We start from the raw sequence: 21,037 nt of genomic DNA, 5'->3' as shown, positions 1-21,037 counted from the left end.
GCTTTTTGAACAATCAAATTAGCAGATTGTGTAACCACAATTGATTCACTTTACTAAAATGTCATGCATGTATGTTATATAAAACGTTCTTTCTAATTTAAGGATATTGTTATGTAGATAAACACAAGTTTGCAATTTATTGTAATATACATTAACGTATATTGTTTAAAACAGAAAGAACTACTTTAAACAAATCACAACATTGCAAATGAGGACAATTAAAAAATGTTGAGTGTCAAAGTCCATTCCTGACCTTAGAAAAAGTACTCTGACAAAGAAAAGAGAGACTAAAGGCTTTGTAAAAAGTAATGTGAGATTTTCTGCTGATTTAAAAATCCTACTGTCCTAATGCTGCATTCACATGGAATCACGAAGATGGTAAAGTAAATATCATTTCAGTGGACGAGAGCAGGACAGTTAAATTAGGCGGGGCAGGGAGAGAACACTGGCAGTGTTATGCCGAATTTATACTTCTGTGTTGAATCGACGCCGTAGCTATGGCATATGCTCCATGTTGATGCAGAGCCTACACCGTAGCCTACGCCGTAGCCTGACGTGCACCTCCCCAGAAATGTAACGACACATCGCCGCGACGCAGACCTTCTGTCTATTTTTGTAAGCTGAAACCATTTCCCTCAGTGGAAACAAAGCTTTTATTTACTTCAATTTCGCAGATAAAAAAAGACAATAAAGCCTCCACAGAATAGCATTTTAAGTCTTGTGTGTAATTTATACTTTGGGATTTATCCTGGCTTCATATGAGCAGTGGAAATCTCCGCTCGTTACTAGGCTAATTTATACAATGTAAAATGCCATAGGCTTGTGCTATTAACGTTAGCATTTTGTATTTGTTTGGAGAACGTGTTTAGTATAAGACATTTGGTTTGTCTGTGAATGCTGCGAGTTATAGTGAAGCCGATTTGTGTACTTGTGTTTGAAATTGTCTCTATTAAGCCATATTTAATGTGTTTTTTGGGTGTGTTTTGAATCAACTAAACTTTACAGCACTTCACAGAAACGTCCGTCGCCAACTAGTGTTTCGGAGGTGTAACTGCAGAGTGACACAGACACAACACCGCACAAGTATAAATGCTCACAACGGCATAGGCAACATGCGTAGGCTACAGCGTAGGGTCTGCCGCACAGCTATAAATCCTGCTTTAAAGGTAGACAACATTGCTGATAAAGTTAGAATATTTTTTCAAGTTTTTTGTCGTCCTCCGCAATTAGATTTACAACTGGATGTTACGAAGCTCCTCCACAGAAGGCAAAAACACTGGCCATCTGGACAAATTACCAGACATTACAAGAAAAATGACATAAAATAGTAAACATGAAATAATTTTATTCAAAATATTTTAGCCCATTCTTTGTAAGCAATACAGCGTCACTCTTGCAACATACTGTCATGCATGCATCCAGAAAGCGTTGTCTGATTCCATGTGAACACAGCATTAGGCCCAGCTCACACGTGTAAACAGGCTTTTCCCCTCCATTTGCTCTAAAAAAACTCCTGTCCACATACATTGTTAAAAAAAATGTCAAAAACACAATTAAAATAGAAAAAGTGACGTTATCATATGTAACTGTGTACAAGAGAACTGGGACCGAAGCAGCACACATAGACAGAATAATGTAGGCTGTAACTGCCACTCACAAACTGTATCTCATTAGCTTACAAACTATTTTTCTTACATTAATGCTTTTTCTTCTCACTGCAAAGTTTTATTCATAAGTCATTAAAATACATTGTAAGTTTGGGCTAATTAGTGTCCTCATCAAACACCAAACCTTAAAGGATTCCATCTGAAATAGACAAAGATTGAGTGGCTGGCTCGTGAATGAAAATACACGTGGGTGTCAGCTTTATATAAGACAGGAATCCCATATCTGTGGTGTCAGACACTCTGCATTATTTCACAAAGGAAACGCTCAGTAGCACCTGTCGTCTCTGAAGTACTCAGCATGGTTCTGCTCAAACTGCTTATAGTCACTTTAACTTTTTATCAGCTCATTGTTGTTTTGGATGCTCTGAAATGCCCAAAAGGTAAAGTATGACTTTCTTGTACCGCGCTGTAATTTTCCTCTTCATTCAGCATAACGCTGTAGAATATACTGACATTTTTGGCTTTACAACTTTCTCTTAATCTTCGTGTGCCTCTGAACTTGAAATCAAGGTCAAAGACGAACACGTGGTGGAGCTGCACAACCTTGTGAAGACTGCCCCACTGGATATTATAATCCTGAAGATAATGATTCCCACATCTGCGAACCATGTAGAAAGTGTGATAGCAGTAAGTGTTCAGGCTCTGGTATGGTGTACTTTACAATAAATACAATACAATAAAATAGAACAATATACTGTAAGCAGTAGCTGAGCAACTTAGCCAGACTGTGTTATTTCACACATTCTGGCAACAGAATTACAAATGAATCTTTCAACAGAGCCAAAAAGGAAGTGGCCCATTTCATCTGATTTTTTTTTTTGGTTTTGTGTGTAGATTATGGAAGTGCCCTTAAAGAGGCGTGCACGAAAGAGACAAACACAAAATGTCAGTGCCGTGGAGAATTCGTTCCCGCGGAGAGTGATTCTTCCACTTGCAAATGTGAAATTGGATTTGGACTAAAATCCGGAGGTACGGAGAAGGATCACACAACACTGCATTCATCATATTGAAGAGATTGTCTCTGCAATAATTCTTTTTTTTCTTGCCAGAATGTTCAAAATGTGAACACGGATATTTCAGCACACGCATCAACTCGCTCTGTCAAAAATGGAAAGAGTATGTCTCCTGTATTCCAGTGTTTTAAAAACTCTGTACATGCATTATGAAAATGTAACTTCACCAGATTCTAAAGTAGTTCACAGCTGTATCTTTTATGCTTCATTTTAGATGTAAATCAGGAGAGAAAATTGCAGGAAGCAACACCGCAGATGTCATCTGTAATCCAGATTTGGAGAGTAACCCTTCCATCAATACAACCTCCACATCAAACAAAATTGGTTCTCTAATTACACGTTTAACAACCCAGCTTCCAACTCCGAGGATAATTACCACCACCACTACCCCGACTACCACCCCCACCTCCATCACCACAGCTGCTCGGGGACAGAGAGTCCCCTCAACGAGCAAAGGGCAGCCTCCCCACACGCCAGACACAGCCGCCTACATTGGTCCAGGTAGAACATTTGCTGCTATCTTTTTATGACACAACCTCATAATGAGTAATATTAGGTAACGTATTGCTTGCTTTTCTTGTTCAGGTATGACCCTCCTCATATTGGGAATTATTGGACTGCTCGTACTGACCGCTGTGACCTGCAAGCTGAACATTACCTCTCAACCAGCTGTACCACGTATGTTGCAGGATTAAAATTTGGTCTCTTGCTGGGAGTTTTATGAGAAGGTTGCTACTACTAGCATGAGAATATTAATTTTGTGCAACTATTTTTGAAAATGCTTAATGTTTTAGTCACATTTTAGTTATTTTTAGTCTTCATATTTATAGTATTGTTGATGAAATGTCATTACATTTTAGTCAAAATGTTTTGCTCCTTGAACTCATTTAATCAGGCTAATACAGGTATCAGAGGGTATCATTGTGACAGGTCGTATCAAGTGTTGAAATTCCATTTAGACATGTTTTTTATACAACTGCAAATAATTGCTACACATTTATAAACTTGTATTTCTTCTGCAGAGTTTATAGCAGGTTTAAAGGAGGATTTATGAGGACATACTTACTAACCATCATTTGAAAAGCTCAAAATCTCAAACTTTGAGACCTAGTTTGAGACGACTGGACAGCTAGGATTTGTACCCAGGTTCACTGTAAACTGATTTATGACAGTCACTGTTAAGAGGCAGAAAAATAACTTTGAATTCTCTGAATTCTCTCTAAATCTGCAATGTAAGTCTGCAGGGCTTCTCACAGAGTCTATGATTTAAACTGGACTTTGTCTGGTGGCTGGCGGCTGCTCACTCTGTTGCGGTTCAGTAGCTAACAAGTGGAGCTAGCTGCTAACAGCCAGCACTGCAACTAACAGCTCCACAAATCTGTTCAGTAGCTCCACCCGTCACAGTCAGACACACACGGCTGCTTACTGCGGAATTAAAGCTCAAAACTTAAGTGTGAGTGTCTTGCTGGCTCGCAAAGCATCCACGCACCGTTTACTGCCGTTCACCAAACTGTTGGTGCTCCGATCTCGTACCACTCATTATGGCATTAGAAAATAATTGCGGGTGTGGTTCTTTTCAGCTTCCTAGTTTGAAGCATTTTCAGGATACATTTCATAAAATAATTTACCATTGCGTCTCTCGTCTCATTTTGACTGTCAGATAACCATTTATAGTCCCGTCTTATCTTGTCAACAAAAACATACATTTCGTCAAAGTGGTTATTGATGAACATTTTTTGTCATAGTTTTTGTTAACACTGGCTCACAGTTGTAGCCTACTGTATGCTAAATATGAAGCTACAGCCAACAGCCAGTTAGCTTAGCTTAGCTTAGCTTAGCTTAGCTTAGCACAAAGACTGGAAGCAGCAGGAAACAGCCTCGATCTGTTCTATGGTAGCAAACTCAACGTACTGTTCCACCAGCACTTCTAAAGCTTACTAGCTGACATCTTATATCTTGTTTGTATAATTCAAAAATCAAAGTGTACAAATGATACATTGTGTTTGTATGGGGAGTTAGAAGCTATTTCTTGGCTAGCTGCAGCAACCCACCACAGTCACAGTCAACCAGCAGGGTCTGTCTCCTGGACTCCTGGTTCCTGTCTTTCTGCTAAGCTAAGCTAAGCTAAGCTAAGCTACAGGCTGCTAGCTAACGTTTTTATATTTGCTGTACAGATATAAATTAGATATATTAAGCATATTTCCTGCCAGATTATTCCTTTTAACATTAAACTTCATGCACACGCTAAAGTGAAATACATTATTCTTTCGTTTTTCATTGTTGTAGGAAACATTTTGTTCTTTTTTACTGGTTTTTTACTATGGCACTGCCTGCCCACCTGTGTTCCTTTATTCTTGGCTCTGCCCCCTGCTCTGCTCTTTTAAAAGACGGGTAATATAGATATTAATTGTGGATGTGTTGTAAATGATACCTTTTCAATTTATGCTTTAATGTTTGTTTTCAGAAAAGGACTCATTGTGTCGGAGGCCGGTTGAGGAAAGTGGCGATGGCAGCCTGTCCTCTCTCAAACTGAATCCTGTGGAGTGATGAGGTGAAACTCGTGAACTTTTGACTGTGAATTGTGAGATCAGTTAATCATCATATGAATCATTTTAGACTGATCACTTATTTCTTCCATACTCTGTTGATTTTAAATCAGAAAATACATCATACAAAAACATCTACTGAATCTGTATTTTAGCAGGTGTATTCGTAATTTGCAGTATAGTCAATATTTGACTTTTGTTTGTTCTTTTCTAATAGAATATCAGAAGAATCATGTGAAAGATTTGTTTAAATCGTACCTCACTTTTTGTCATTTGAAAATCAATTTAAAGTTAAATAGTACTACTTCAGATCTCAAAAAATGTACTTTCTGTGTAACCTTAATATTTATTGCAAATTTGGATATGCAGATTCTTTTCATAATAACCTCAGAAACTATGCCACTGAATACCTTACAGTATTTAATGTTAACAGTCTTTTTTACTCTTGCTAGAATTCACATATATACATATGTTTTGCTGCTTTTTAAAGCCCTATAGTGTTATATAATGTGAAATAATGGGGCGAGTGACAGGTTTCTGAGAAATATACAGTATGAGCAGGTGGCTATAGGTAGTGACAATAAGTACCACTTATTCAAACAAAAAAACTACTGGAAAAGAAAAACATTTTACTCTCTTCATGCAGACTTTCGGTCTCTATTTTTAGCATGTTTTGTTTATTCATTTCTGTTCCACCGGTAGCCGGGTTGCGGTAGCAGATCTGTAAAGGTAGAGGAGTTTTTAAAAAAAACATGCTTGGTGTGTGGGGTTGGGGGAGTTCCCCATGTGGAGTTAAATGTGCCTCTTTTTCCCACTGAGAGATACTTCCTGTCATGTTTTCGCTTCAGCCGTTGGAAAGATTGATGTTTTAAATGTGAAGACTTTCATGTTGTTTATACCTCACCGGAGAGACTTTCCCCAGTTCACTTCAGTCAGAGGAGTTATGAAAGCATGCCCTCGTTATTTGTACTCACTGATGTTTCACTGAGAAATCAGATACAGAGGCCCTCGAATCTCTGGTATGGTGTCTGGTATCTGTCTGGCACTGTGGGACTGAAACTTGGAAAATGCTTTTAATTGTTCCACCTGATTGAGTCTGTTGACAGCGCCCTCTGCTGGAATACTTCAACTGTTGTTTCCTGTCTAAAAACAGTGGTGGACAAGGTATTGTGACCCTTCAGTCACACACGAGCATCAATACAACAATGTAAAAAATACTCCATGACAAGTTTAAGTCCTGAAAAGTACAGAAGTATAGCAGAAAAATGTCAAACTATGTGAAATGTAAAAGTACTCTGCAAAAAAAAAGGATATTATATGTTTTATCATACATCACATACTTTAATTAGATTGTTAATATATATGTATCAGTGTGTAAGCAGCATTTAACTGTTATTGCTGGCCGAAGCGGAGCTTGTTTAATTTTGTTTGTGCAGTCAGTTAATTTAGTCCTAGAGGGTCACCAGATAAATCATAGGGGTTGTGAGATTATTAAGGGGTCGGAAATATGAATAAAAAAACAAACAAACAGTGACGCAAATCTGTTGTCAGTTTTTGGACTTTTCTCTATAATCTTTGATTTCTTTGTGTGTGAAATACTGGATAATTTGAACATTTATTCAAATGAAATCTGAAAGGTTTAGAGAGGAAGTGTCCCTTTGTTAGAACTAATATCTCCAGGACATCTGAAATGTGACAAGAAGCCCCAGAAAGGATGTAAACCCTTGATTTGATGACAGTGTGTTGCATTTTTGTAAATTCATCATGAATATTTTCATATATATAGTAAAAAGTGTGTTTCCCTCTGAAATGCAGTAAAGTAGAAGTATTAAGTGCCATAAAATGGAAATACTCAAACTGAGAACAAGTGCCTCAAAATTGTACTTAAGTAGAGTATTTAAGTTCCTGGAGTTAGTATGTCACTTTTATTGTACTCGTATTGTTTCTGTCATTTATTTTGTCTCAGGTATTTGTTCTCTGTTTTGTCTACTCTTTGATTTTGCACTATAATACCCTGTATTATTATGAGTGTGTGAATAAAGATTTTCTAAATGAAGTTGGCTCTTGTATAATTAAACTAATAAACTGAGTCTGGGCAGTTGTTGAAGTGCTATGCAGATATTGCACACTGGAAACAGTCCCTGTAGATACTTTCAGTAAATGTCAGTGATCCAGGAAGTCAGTGGGTGGTTTCAAAGAAATATAAACAACACACTAACCAAACCCTCTCTTTTTGTAGAAATACCTTCAGTCAGTGAACAACACGCCACCAACTGATTATAGATAACACATATCCTTTGTGCATAGTACATACAGACCTACATATCTGTTGCATTTGTCTTCACTTTGACATTAAAGTGTCTTTTTTCTGTTGCTATAAAACTGAATATCCTATTTCTGGGTGGTGCCACCGCATGCCATCCTTGTAAATACACCTCTTTGTTTTAATAGAGTACTCAACCAATCTGGCACTGCACTCCTGTAACATTGTCATTTTCACGATGGATAGTCAGTGTCGTTTTTTTAATCGCACACGTTCTTCTTCCTTGTCAAAAACTGGTACCTACATTACTCACAATGTATCTGGGCCACCAACAGTTCAGTGGGTTATGATTGTGTGATGTTACCTTGGCAAATATTCTTCTCCCAATCATTTCCATTCAATGCGAGCAAAGTGGTGAATAAAACATTAGCTTCCGGGTAGCAAAGCAGCGTTTGCACATGGGAATTATAAGTGTGTGCCAGTGTGAGGGATGATAACATTTAAAGGAAGAAAGCCGTGATGGGGACAATGGATCGCTTTAGTGTATGGAGCAAATTACAACAAAGCAACAGCGAAGACGATCTACCGCTGAAAGAAAAGTGTAGACAGTATCATGAAAGCTACCAGTCTTTTTAGGGTCCGGGCAGCTAAGCTGCCAGGACACTATTGTAATCCTAGGTATTCTTCTTCTTTCTTCTTTCTTCTTTCTTCTTCCGAGGAAATCATACTTCCCATGGGTGAAAACTCACCAAACTTTGCACAAAGGTCCAGTCTCATGCCAGATATCCTCAGCTGTAAACTCAAGCCAATAGTGCACAGTGCATCAAAATGTTTGACTGTAAACTGTACTGTAAACATATACATGCAAATTCTTGCTAAATAAATCTTCAATGTTCATGAAAAAAATGACAAAATTCTAGAGTCATGGTAGATGATGTGTGGCAAATTTCAGAATTGTATCTCAAAAACTGAATTTTTGACAGCATTTTGAATTTTGCTCTAATGTGAATGATTAGAGTCAATGTAAAAATGGCAATTTTAAACATCACTTTTTCACTAATGGAGCAAATCAATCATTGTTACAACATCTCCATGCTGTCTAGATGCAATATGTGTATTTTCAGATTTTTGTCTTAATAACTGAATTTTTTACAGTGGTTTCAAATCTGCCATGCACGGATGGCTGCTTTCCTACACAACAGTGAATGGCTTACTCAATTTGTGAAGCCACTGTTGAGTTGCTACTTGCCAATTAGCTCAGAGCAGTAGATGACCGTCTTAGGTTCCAGAGGTTGCTCAGAATTGCTTAAAAATGCCCGGACCCGACTCATCGCTGCGCAGCAGCTATAATTTTCCTTATTTTTACTGTCTTATGTGATGATAAGAGCGATAACACACGTTATAGAAGCTATTGTGCACAGATACAAATACAGGTGTGCATGAGAGTTTGGCTTGCCCTTTGGTGTGCCTTGGGCACAAAAAGTTTGAAAACTACCAGGCTATTGTATGATACTGGCAATGAAAAATACTGTGCGACATAAGAGACTGTGCTTGGCGGCAATGAAGAAGACAGACATGGAACATATGATAATAGAAAATGTACCAATAACATCATATTTTGTGGTATTTATTAGCAAGCTAGCTAACACTAGCCAGCAAGCTATCTCTCCGTGTGAGTCAAAATTCAACATGAATATTGCTTCATGGTCAACAACATTCATTTACTTATGTGTGACTCTGCCCTTGCGCTAATAGCAGTTAATGTAGCTTCGGGCCGCTAGCAGCAAGCAGAGATGAGGAGCGGGCAGGTCTGGTAAACTCAAAGAGCGCAATTGATCATGAGCACATCGACTGGCACACACAGCTGTTAATCATGGCATCAAGCCTCATCTTCAGAGTATCAAATAACTAATTATAACCAAACTTATCAGAAACATGAACACTTGAACATACATCAGTAAATTACCGAAACCATTTTTGGGAATAAGAAGTACTTTGATTGATTAATTTGGCCCATGTCCCATCTGCTAACATAAGGGGGCGGGGTTTATGGCCTATACTGCAGCCAGCCACCAGGGGGCAGTGAAGATGTTTTGGCTTCATGTTTGAGGAGCTGTGTCGTTCATCTTTCTAATACAGAGTATGCTTCAAACATCTTTTCCCCGCATGCAGTCATGCTGCACACAACCTGTAAACAGACCGTGCTGTGGAAAATTTAGTGGAGTTCCCCTCCAGCCAATGAAACATGAACATTTTGGGCGGAGAATACTTTCCTGTATCTTCATATTAAGCCTTGTGGGTTTTATGGTTGTGTGTTTTCATACTAAAAATAACATCTCTAATGTTGGGCAATGCCTACTATACTTCTGTATCCCGTGCCATTAAATGCCACACTGTACGCTAACCTTTTGTGAGTTTTCATATGGTCACGTTGAAGGCTCAAGGAGTGACGGCACGTCTTCCACCCACCCTCACCACAAAGCCTACAGAGTGGGTGGCTCTTGTGTAGTGCATTGTAAAGGGAAATCAAGCTGTTTGCAGTGTCTGTATCAGCCTTTGTGGCTACACGGTGATGATTCAAGCTGCTGAGAACTACGTGGAAGTACGTCTATGGTTGTCTCACATCCTGTAGGAGGTTTCAAACATGCGACCATGTGGTTGTGTGAGTGTAGATGACAGAGAGAGAAGGAGGGGTATTCATAATCTAATGCAGTAGTTCCCAACCTTTTATCTTAAGGGACTCCTTTTCTTTTATTGAGTAGCCTAAACGGAAGACCCCTGACTAAGTGATATATCTGATGGATCTTTCATATCATACTCAATGCATAAAGTAACAGTACAGAACAACTGATAAACTGCACAACAAGCGATTTGGATGAACTCTGAGCAAATTATTTTCTGTGAATATTTAATCAGAGATGAGATTCCCTGATATCTGCAGGAACTTTTTATAAAGTTCTCTCTATTGTGTAAAATTTTGACTTTAAACAATCATGCATACTTAATAGGCTTCTTCTTTTTTTTTTTTTGACAAAGTCAGTGTTTTCCTCTCCCTGACACTTTCTTCTTCAGTTTGTTCTTTGGTTGCTTTAGCTCTGTACTTTTCCGTTTTGTGATAAGTTTATATCTTGAAAAATACCCCTAACTTTAAAAATAACACTTTCATTTAGAATTCCTCACATAAATGAGCAACTACTGAATTTATTTATCAAAGTTTAATGACAGTCCTGAAAATACAGAAGGGCTAGCGACCCCCAGTGAAGCTTCGATGATCCTTAGGGGGATTGGGAACCAGTGATCTAAGGCAATCACAGCCATAATTCTACAGAAAAAAGCCCAACACACAGAATCCTTCCAAATAAATGCCACAGCAAACATCAGGCTCTGCCATTAAAAACGTACAGGACAAGTCATGCGTCACTATTTATCACCTACTTATGTGTGCTTTCAGAATGAGTCAGTGTGGACACATAATCAGAGATATTTTAATCAGTGTTTCTGTGGAGACAATGATTGTTTTTAATCAGTCTTTTGATTATGTTATGATTAATCTATTATGTGGTATATAAAATGTTCCATTAGCCCGAGGTTGCAGGACTGCACAAAACCCAAAAACATTCAGTGTGCAATGAAATTACAGATAAAAACGACCAATTCTCACATCTTACAAGTTGAGAAATAATTTAATCATTTCTTTTATTGTTGATTGTTCATTTTCTGTAATTTTTTACTCATCATCTCAGGACTACCGTGTTGCATTTGCCAGGAAACTCCACCTCTCCTGCACTAAATGTCAACAAACCCAATCACACTGCACCTACAGTAAGGTGACAGCAGTAAAATTCTTTATACATCATAATGCACAGGTCCCTCCTGCATCATGCAAGTGACATAATTAGTATGCACAGTCACATGCTGAGGCTGCCTACTCTACACAGGGGGGCTACACACAACACAGTGTGCTGCAAACAAACAGAAGACCCAGTGCAAGCTCAACCACACTTCACACTTTTCAGGTTTTGGTTGTGACCTCGGGCTTTCAGTGGGCCCAGTGTGAAAATTCACAAACAAACAAACCAAAAAACTAAACGAACAAGAAGAAAAATGGATTCCAGGGTTACCATCTTTGAAATATTCACAGCATTTGACTCTTTGAGTGGACTATAAATATATATACAGTACGTAGTTGTTTGAACCCTTATTCACACTGATAACTGTATATCTGTGGTTTTCTGTGTTGCTGCTGAAACCTTGAGGAAACCCCTCCATGCTGTGGGGTTAGTAGTACAAGGATTTGTTTTTAGATTCAATTATACTAGTCCATACCCATTGGTAGCATTGTCACCTTCTACCTATACCAATCCTCAATGCCTATGTGCAGTTTCACATAGATTGACCACGTCAGTGAGTAGAAAAACGTGGGACAGACAGAATGACTTACTGACAGAATGACACACTGACAGTTTCTGTGATTATATACAGCATACCATACCATGACTTAGTCATACCAAAATTAGGAAAAAAAAAAAAAAAACCCAAACATTGGTCCACAGGAGGAGCCACAGAGATCGGTCGCATTTTAGCCATTTTTATAGCACCAACCAGTTGCCAATTAGAGTTAAATTTCTCCAGTCACCTTGAGACGTCCTGTTCTACATATCTACCAAGTTTAGTAAAAATGGATATGGCGGTTAGGCCTAGATAAGAAATTAGCTCTCTAGCGCCCCCATTTTGTTTGATGGGGTCAATAATGGAGGTGTCCCCTCAGATTATGTGTGGTCATATGCCTACAAAGTTGCGTGGTGATCGGTGAAACCCTTGAGATGTTATACACCTTTATGTGATGAGCCACGCCCTCTGCAATATTCATTGCCTTATAGAAGCTCAGTTTTAGTAAGTTTTCCAACTTTTGCCAAGAGGGAACTTTAGATATTGGTCCCTAGATTATGTTCACCGAGTTTCATGCAGATCGGTCAAACTTCCTAGGAAGAGATCGATTTTAAGTGTTTTTCAAAAAATTCAAAAGGCGTAAAATCTATAAACTGGAAGTTATGGGTTCTTGGGGCAAATTTGTTCCTCATGAGGAGAGGCGTCTCTGTGCAAAGTTTCATGTCTCTACGACATACGGAGCATGAGATATGCCCATTCAAAGTTTGCAATTTCAATCGGTTGCTATAGTGCCCCCCTTTGGCCAATTGATGTAATAGTGCTTCATTCACGACCCTCTACCACTGTGCCAAATTTCACATGGATTGACTGAGTCAGTGAGGAGAAAAACGTGGAACAGACACACAGACACACCCACAGACAGTGTTTTTGTCATTATATAGTAAGATTATATTACACAGCTGCTGCTTTTATTGTGTGCTCACCCTGTAGACCAGTGGTTAGGTGGATTCTGGGGGTCCCCTGAAAAATGGGGAATAGTTACGTTTCACTATTTAGCGTCATAAGAGTGATACCTTGATCACAGGTTTCACTTCCTTCAGAGTTATCACCCCAAACGGAGTTGACGACTAGAATTCTGGGGCCAGATGCATAAAACTGTAGATTCATGACAGTAACAGTGTGTGTGTGCAGAAAGGCAGAAATGTGCATGTCAGATTTATAAAGCCATGCATACACCTGATTCTGTTTTATAAGTTGTCGGACATGAGCGTCATATTCACACCCACTGTTTGCAATAAATGTTTTTGGAAACACCCTTAAACACCTGTTTGTATATTGATACTTGTGCCCCTCAATCACTCATTAGATCTTGTCCGTATCATATCACCCACAGCTGTTTCGAGTAAAACCGTGTGTACGCCTGGTTTGAAGAATTCGTGAGGTGTGCACATGTGTGGGAAAAGGCGTACGCGTGGTTTTTGTGTATACACATCCTGTATGCACCTGGCCCCTGCTCTTAATCATAACTAACCACCAATGTCTTTTCAGATGGAGGTCCCTGGAGCGAAATCTTTATCAAATGGGGTTTTGTGACCTAATGTGTTTTAATGTAGGGGTCCTTAACATGAAACAAATTGAGAGCCACTGCTGCAGGTTACGGGTTTTCCAGGAACCAAACTGAGTCATATTCAGAATATGGTATGTTTCAGTTACTTGGCTTCTTAATGTCACGTTCACTGTATGGCTTAATGATTACTGATGTTCGTTGTCATTTAGCTTAAAAAAAAGGATCAGTTCTGGTTTAGTGTCTTATGTTTAACGCCATTCATTTACATAGGCACACAGCAAAGTGACATATGAGCTGAGCTTGCTTTAATGAATGATTTTTCCCCCAATTTCCAAAACTATAAAACTACTCCATGTTCCAGTATATGCTTTGTAGATTTGATCTTGACCACTACAACCTGGTGCAGATAAAAGAATATAGATCGATGCATGTTACCTACAGAGATATAATCCCACTTATCACACAGTAGTGGATGTCTCAGTGCCTCAGCAAATACATCTTTCTGACTAATACCAAATACTGAATAATAACAGATAAGTAGGAAAATATATTTTTTTCTAAGGGTTTGTGCTGCTACAATTGCAGTCTTGTCTGTTAGGAGTGATCAGGTGCTACTTGTGGACTAGCACAAGTCAGAAAAGGACTGCTGGAAGGCTTTGATGTCATTTAATCAGTGTCCAGTTTCAAACTATGCAAATTACATCTATGGATGTTTCAATGTTATGAATATAGAAGAAACAGAAGAATACATGAATTACTCTTATAAATGTAAGAACTTAAAGTAAAAGATTCAAGTCAAAGAACTAAAAAAAAACACAACTCAAGTTTTGGTAGATCAATCACATGTCATTCAGCTGACAGGTTGTAGATAAAACATTCAACACTCTTTACATTCAGCCCTTAAAAAAACCTGGCATTTGACCAACTTGGAAACAGATCCACATTGAAACCCACAATCAAAACCTTCAGCACAACACTTTAAATGTCTTCCTCCTGTTTTCTTTAACCACATTCAGTAGTTTGCATAACTTACTTTCTCTCTCATATAAACCTTGATGAGCTTTTCAGCAGTAAACAAGTAGACACAAGTGAAACCTTATCTCCACATTCGCAGGAAGGATTTTCACTTTAAAAATTATGTTGTGCCGCTATTTTTGTCGGCTATTTTGGAGAGGATCCTTCAAGGACAAAAAGTAGTCAACACTGTAAATCAAAGATGAGTGGACCCGTACTTCTATGCAGAGTAGTGGACTCGAGTCAGACTAGTGTCACAAATTTGATGACTTTAGACTCAACAAAATCAAAAAGACTTGCAACCTGACTCAGACTTTCACACCAATAACTTGTGACAACACTTGGTTTTGGGCCTTTTGACTTGAAAATATGTGATTCCTTCCCCCAAATATATGTTATTTTAAAACTGTGCTTTAAATCAGTTCGTTTTCTTATATTTCCTGAGTGATCTAATCTTAATGTTGATCTTTTTATTTAATTTAGACATCAAACATAAACCATGCAGACACATAAAATATCCCTTTAAATGAAGAGCCGTCTTACAGAAATTACCGTTGGAAAAAGAAAGTTATGGACATTTTTCCAATATGAGACGAGTTAAATACAATAGGACAACAACAAATGCAAATATTGAGAAGCACTGATTTTGCAAAGTTTATTACTCTGTTGTCAAAATGGCATTACATTTGGAGAGGAGTGCATTATGACTTGTTAACTCAAAGTTAAGGACTTGGGGCTTGGTTTGGGACTTGACTCAGGACTTGATTCCAAAGACTTGAGACTTACTCGTGCTTTGAAAAACAATGACCTGGTCCCATCTCTGCTTCTATGTGACCAAATCTGTCAGTATCACAGTTAAACATACACCACGTGGACAAAGGAACACACTCACATCACACAACATCACACACTCATCATAGTTTCAAGAGTCTGACCATGTTTCTGTAGCACTTATTGAGTCTGGTGGTTTAACCTCCACTGCTCTATCCACAGTTTCTGCAGAAGTGTTCGATGTAACAGAACCTGAAATGACACCTCCAACGACAGCATGTGCTCTATCAAATCCATAATGTTGTTTCGTAATGTTTTGTCCCACCTATACGCATCACCTATACTGTCTGCTCTTAATGAACAAACACATGGCTCCCCTCGTGAAAGCCATAGCCCTAATTTAGATTTATAAAAAATTCAATTTTACAATAAAATAAAATCAGAAGGGGCATCTAGACAATACAAAAACTTAAGTATTTACTGTTGTCATTCACTTTATGCTGCTGTTGAATCATGTGCAAGTGGTCTTTCACTTCCTGAACGTAGCATCTCTCTCACACAATGTGTCGGCGAGTAAACCACACTCGCATCTGACGTCAGCCAAACAGCCAATATAAAACACTGAAGACACAAGCTGAGCACTGGTCATAATGATTCCTCTGAGCTCTCCCCTGGCAGCCCTGTGCCTACTGAGTATTTGGACTATAGGACGCGCCGCAGGCTGTGGTGATGGGCAGAATGAGGTGGATGGTCGATGCTGTGACCTGTGTCCCCCAGGTAGAACACATGATTAATATTTAAAACACTTACATAGAATGTTGTACTGTTGTATGATTTTATATCAATATGTTTATCTGTTTCATCTAATCAGATGTGAGTGAATGTTATGTATAATCTTGAGAGTGACTGATTTGATTTGTTTCTTACTTTGAAGGTAAATATATGACTGAGTTCTGCTCAGAGCACAAGCAGACCGTCTGTAGACCCTGCAAGGAGGGCTACTTCGCCGACCAATCCAACATGTTTGACAGATGTGAGAAATGCAGGACGTGTCAACAAAGTAAGGCTGAAGTTACTGATGAAAGATCTGATTTTGATGCTCTTTGAGGCTCTCTAGTGAAATAGTGGATAAAGAAGACAGAAGAAAAGCACACTGTTGTCATCTGAAAGTCCTGTGGTTTGAATTCTTGACTGTCTTTAGAATATGCTGAGAAATGTACACCGACCACAAATGCGAACTGTTCGTGCCTCCCTGGTTTCCTGTGCTCCAACAATGTCTGTTCAAAGTGTGAGGAAAACAAATGCGTCAGTGGGGAGAAACCGATGAGAACAGGTGAGGTTTTTATACATCAAAGAAATAAACTGTGCTTTGAAAATAAACTGCAGCTGGCACAAATCTGGTTTTAACATGTCGATTAGTATTGTCTGTGGGTGTCGAGGTGCACAATGGAAATTAAATGTGGGTTAGACACAGCTATGTACTAGAACTGTGGGCTGGATTAATGCACCCAACCCATTTTTTCACCTGGTAAATCTAATTCAAAGCCACATCATTAATGCAGACTTTAAAAATGATATTTGAGTATACATGCAATACTTTGAAATCTATTAATATCTCAGTTAACACAAGGTTTTCCCTAATTGTTGTCACATCTGTCACTCAAACACCAATATGGGTTAAAGTGGTCCTGTGTGACTGCTTGGACTTTTAATGAGTAAAATGAGAGGTGTTCATAATGTCAGGGAAGCCCCAAGGTGTCTGCCAAAGTGTTTAGAAGTCTCAGGTAATGCAAGAAGTGTTGACTGTTCCTGCTCCATGATCACACATTAATATCTATGTTGAGTTTTGGGAGCATTCGATAAGGGGAAGACAACACATACTTATCATCACAAGACTTTTCACCAGTTGTGTCAGCTGTGGTTTGACTTGAGCAAGAGTCCGCAGTCATGCTGGTGGCTCTCTGAGGCTGCACTAAAGGTCAAATGTTAAGGTAATAGAGTGCACAAGGAATGATGTTTTTCTATAGGTCGACCAGGAGTTACCATCGCCCTGGTTCCCCTGTCAAAAAGCCTATGTTTTGTCCAGCAAGATAATCTTCACAAATGAACTTATACAGATACTATAGATGTACTTATACTTTAGACTTATAACTTAAGACTAAATGCAATCGCCAGAAGTAAAAAGCTAACGTTGGGCTATAAACTTACTACACCATGGTCGCATGAATAACCATCCCTACCACAACAAAGCTGTAAAGCCATGTTCGGCAACCACCTAAAAGCTGAAAGTCTCTTAAGCTTGTGTTAACCTCAGACCCTATTTTAGGCATTTAACCAAAAACCCATTCGAAAAACCCATTGATTCTGAGACCAGGGAACTGGAGTGCTAAAATACTCACTCATTTCTCGGTTTTAGGACTCATTCCTGGAACACTCTGTGTCAGCATGCTAATGTGTTCACAATGACAATGTTAACATGCTGGAGTGCGAACAGCAGGGGAGTCAGGGAGAGCTGGCTCACCTGTGTCACTGATAATAAGGAAATACAGCAAGTGCTGCACAGAGCAGTGAGTGACAACAACCCCGCCCACATTTAATGGTAGGGCATGCAGTGGAAACACAGATGTCTAGGTACCATGTCTGAAGGGTACTTTTGGTTCCAAAGGTACCATACCGAAAGCGTTTGGTGGAAACAGGCCTGTAGCCTGTAGCCAGACAAACATGACAGACAAAGTGCTCCCACAGATGTAAAAAAAAAGCACACAAAGTCTGCTTATACCATTTACACACACATTTTCTTGCTGCTTTGATTGTCTTGATCTGTCTCATTAAAACAAAGGTGAATATGCTGTGATTGGGTAATCATCAGGGTGATTCTCGTTCTCATAACTCAGGAATAAGACAGGAGCTCCCCTATAAACATGATTTGCTAAGATTTAGGGGGTCTCCAACATATTGACAGTATGTTATTTTTGCCATGCATTTCTATTTTCTTTGTATCTTCATTATCATGGATAATGCATAAAATTAGGCTACTATTGATGTAAAATTGGTTGATGATAATGAGTGGGAAATTATTGCTCTCATCTGTGATGAGTAAGTTTAACCATTTTTGATGAGGACTCGACTTGATTTTGATTTAATGTTCACACAAATGTTTGTTTATTGGCTGATTTCCTATTTGACCCACCCATAGGTTATTTGTGCTGATAAACATATAGTACATCACTCTGCAGACTACACTGTACCCGCCTTTAGTTGGCAATATGCACCACATGCGTGAGCGGGGAGCTGTGATGTTTGGTTTCAATACCCATGTGAAGGTTTTATGTGATCAACTGATTATTATATGCTGACATAAAGCAATAAGGCCACATGCTTGCAGCTAATGTTTCCATGATTAATGCTTCACCCGAAAGCCCTGCTATAGTTCCCACACTGTACTGTTTAACGCATTAGCATGCTAACATTTGCCAACTAAAAACAGGGGATCATTAATTCATGCTCTGGCTACTATATTGCAAATAAACTTTAAGTCTGGAGCAAATTTGGGACAATATTACACTAAAAATGAGAATTAATTGTTGATAGAAAACATGGTGGTGGACTCATCTATCTATCTATCTGTCTGACTGTTTATCTGTCTGTTGCAGCCAGTCTCCAGAGTGACGGGTTGATAGAGTATTCATATCAGTGCGAGCCTTTATGCACTGATAACACACATTTTAATGAGAAAGAGGGAATCTGCGGTAAGTGGGTGCAAAATAAATGCTTTTGCTTGATGACAGTGTATGTAGCTGAGCTGAACTAACTTGACTCTGATTTGATGTTTCACCAGAGACACACAGAGAGGGCAGAGACTCCGTTAACTTGATCCTCGGCATTGGCTTTGTTTTGCTCTCTCTCATCCTCCTTGTGTTTCTGTCTAATGCCTTTATAAAGACCCTGAGGAAGCACAAAACATGTAAGTCTGCCTTAATGGAAACACATATGATGAATATGATAAACAAATTTTCACACATCAATGAAGGTTTTCAAAAGTATCAGATCTGTAAATAAGGATTTGTTCCTGTTTTTACAAGGATCAACTCTTTAATTAACTTTCAACTTTTAATCAGTTAGTATTATGATTAAACACACACCATGAGGACAAAGGAACACACCAAGTAACTCTGTGACAAAGTGACTGAGAAGCACAAGTCAGGACGAATACAAAGAAATGTCAAAGTCACTGAACCACCCTTGGTTTGCAGTTAAATAAGATATTAACAAATTAAAAAAGGGTGGCACAACTGTAAATCTGCCGTAAGTAGGTCACCGAGGAGACAATTTTGACACGTTGAGCATCTGCACATTTTCCTGTTCTTCTTTGCAAAATATTATAAATATTATATATATATATATATATATATATATATATATATATATATATATATATATATTATAATATAAATATTCTGTCTGCTCCAGATAAAACTCCAGTGGAAGTCTCCACCAACACCAGTGACTTTCACCTGTCGAAGGAGGAGAGCGGGGTCGCGTTCATCATGCAGGATGAAACCAAGCAAAGCAACAGTTTGAGCCTCACGGATCTGGAAAAAGTCAGCAGTTGCTAATGTTCAGGTGTCCCTGAGCAAGGCACTTAACTCTTTGTTTGCTCCAGTAGAGCTACTCAGTGTCAACAGATTAGATGTCCAGGTTTGAATGTGTGTATCTGGTAATGCAGAGTGTAAAAATTGGATGTGCCCATTGTACAAAAATGTCTCAAGGAGGGCTGTGGTGTGACTGTACAGATTATTTTGTAAAACTTATTAAGTCTATGAATAAATATATTAATACTTTTCAAAACACTGACATTCCTAATTCTTTTTTTGTGTCTGATATTTACTAATTTATACACTCACAGATGTTTAAAGTTTGCACTATTAATAAGTTTAGTTTCATTGGGCTCATTATGGTGTTATGGTGGTCTAAAAAACATCCTCCCTGTATTAAACATTTCTGTCCATGAGCTAGTGCTATAAACAAAACTGTGCTTTACAACTATGACAGTGACACCAATTCTAAAACCATTATCAAAAAGACAGTTCTTGTTGGGCCTGCATTTTATGTAGGGTAACAGGAAAACTTGCGCCCTACCAAGACCACATGAAAGAATCTGCTGACATTATCTTTAAATCGAGAAAAGTTTATTGTACCAGCTTCTATGAAAAAACCCCCGCCCAAATCATCTTGCCCAATGTCAGCTGTGATAAGCTGCAGCTCCTCTGCCACCCCTAACAAGATAAGTGGCCAGCTTTGCCTGCTTTGATTAAAAAAAAAATACTCACCAGAAGGCTAACTGTTATAGACAAATTTCTTCAAAGGTGATTAACAGTCTTATATTCTAATGTAAACACTGTAAAACACATGCTTTAAAGCAATGCTGTGCACTTAAAGGTCCAGTGTGTAAGATTTAGAGAGATTTAGTGGCATCTAGTGGTGAAGATTGCAGATTGCAACCAGCTGAAACTTAAGTTAGGATTCCTTCAGTGTTCATTGTTCAGGAGTTTTTTGACAGGAGCTGAATTATCCACATAGGTCTCTTCCTCTCCAACACAAACACACCAGAGGTCTCATTATAAACACTGCATATACACATAACGAGGCCTGAAAGAGGTGTACACCACTTCCCATGGAAAAGTTTTTATCTATAAAAACAGACTTGATGAGAGAAACTTTGACCCATGCTTACAACATTTTGGAACATGTGGAAGCCTGACTGTAGAAATTGTCAAATATTTTTTGGCGCACGCCATTTTTGGCTT

General features: G+C 38.6%; 2 protein-coding genes across 2 annotated transcripts; both read left to right on the top strand.

Annotated features, from left to right (window-relative positions):
* Positions 1–1,229: 1,229 nt before the first annotated feature.
* On the top strand, positions 1,230–7,267 carry LOC117256939 (uncharacterized). Its single transcript, XM_033626683.2, has 7 exons — positions 1,230–2,047; positions 2,178–2,294; positions 2,502–2,636; positions 2,717–2,783; positions 2,895–3,181; positions 3,266–3,358; positions 5,145–7,267. The coding sequence occupies exons 1-7, from the start codon at positions 1,966–1,968 to the stop codon at positions 5,225–5,227; spliced, it is 864 nt and encodes a 287-aa protein (XP_033482574.1). The 5' UTR covers positions 1,230–1,965; the 3' UTR covers positions 5,228–7,267.
* An 8,610-nt stretch (positions 7,268–15,877) lies between these two features.
* LOC117256940 (tumor necrosis factor receptor superfamily member 5-like) lies at positions 15,878–20,072 on the top strand. Its single transcript, XM_078169161.1, has 6 exons — positions 15,878–16,007; positions 16,165–16,290; positions 16,432–16,563; positions 18,884–18,979; positions 19,069–19,194; positions 19,701–20,072. Exons 1-6 carry the CDS (start codon positions 15,881–15,883, stop codon positions 19,844–19,846), a joined length of 753 nt encoding a protein of 250 aa, XP_078025287.1. The 5' UTR covers positions 15,878–15,880; the 3' UTR covers positions 19,847–20,072.
* The last annotated feature ends 965 nt before the right edge of the window (positions 20,073–21,037 follow it).

This window comes from Epinephelus lanceolatus, chromosome 1, assembly GCF_041903045.1.
Source record: "Epinephelus lanceolatus isolate andai-2023 chromosome 1, ASM4190304v1, whole genome shotgun sequence".
In the NCBI taxonomy this organism is placed as follows: domain Eukaryota; kingdom Metazoa; phylum Chordata; class Actinopteri; order Perciformes; family Serranidae; genus Epinephelus; species Epinephelus lanceolatus.
This window is presented reverse-complemented; position numbering and strand designations above follow the sequence as displayed.

Coding starts and splice junctions, on each gene's coding strand:
- LOC117256939 (XM_033626683.2), top strand. CDS start 1,966: ATGGTTCTGCTCAAACTGCTTATAGTCACTTTAACTTTTTATCAGCTC. Junction 2,784..2,894: donor CTCTGTCAAAAATGGAAAGA/GTATGTCTCCTG, acceptor GCTTCATTTTAG/ATGTAAATCAGGAGAGAAAA. Junction 3,359..5,144: donor CTCTCAACCAGCTGTACCAC/GTATGTTGCAGG, acceptor GTTTGTTTTCAG/AAAAGGACTCATTGTGTCGG.
- LOC117256940 (XM_078169161.1), top strand. CDS start 15,881: ATGATTCCTCTGAGCTCTCCCCTGGCAGCCCTGTGCCTACTGAGTATT. Junction 16,291..16,431: donor ATGCAGGACGTGTCAACAAA/GTAAGGCTGAAG, acceptor GACTGTCTTTAG/AATATGCTGAGAAATGTACA. Junction 16,564..18,883: donor GGAGAAACCGATGAGAACAG/GTGAGGTTTTTA, acceptor TGTCTGTTGCAG/CCAGTCTCCAGAGTGACGGG.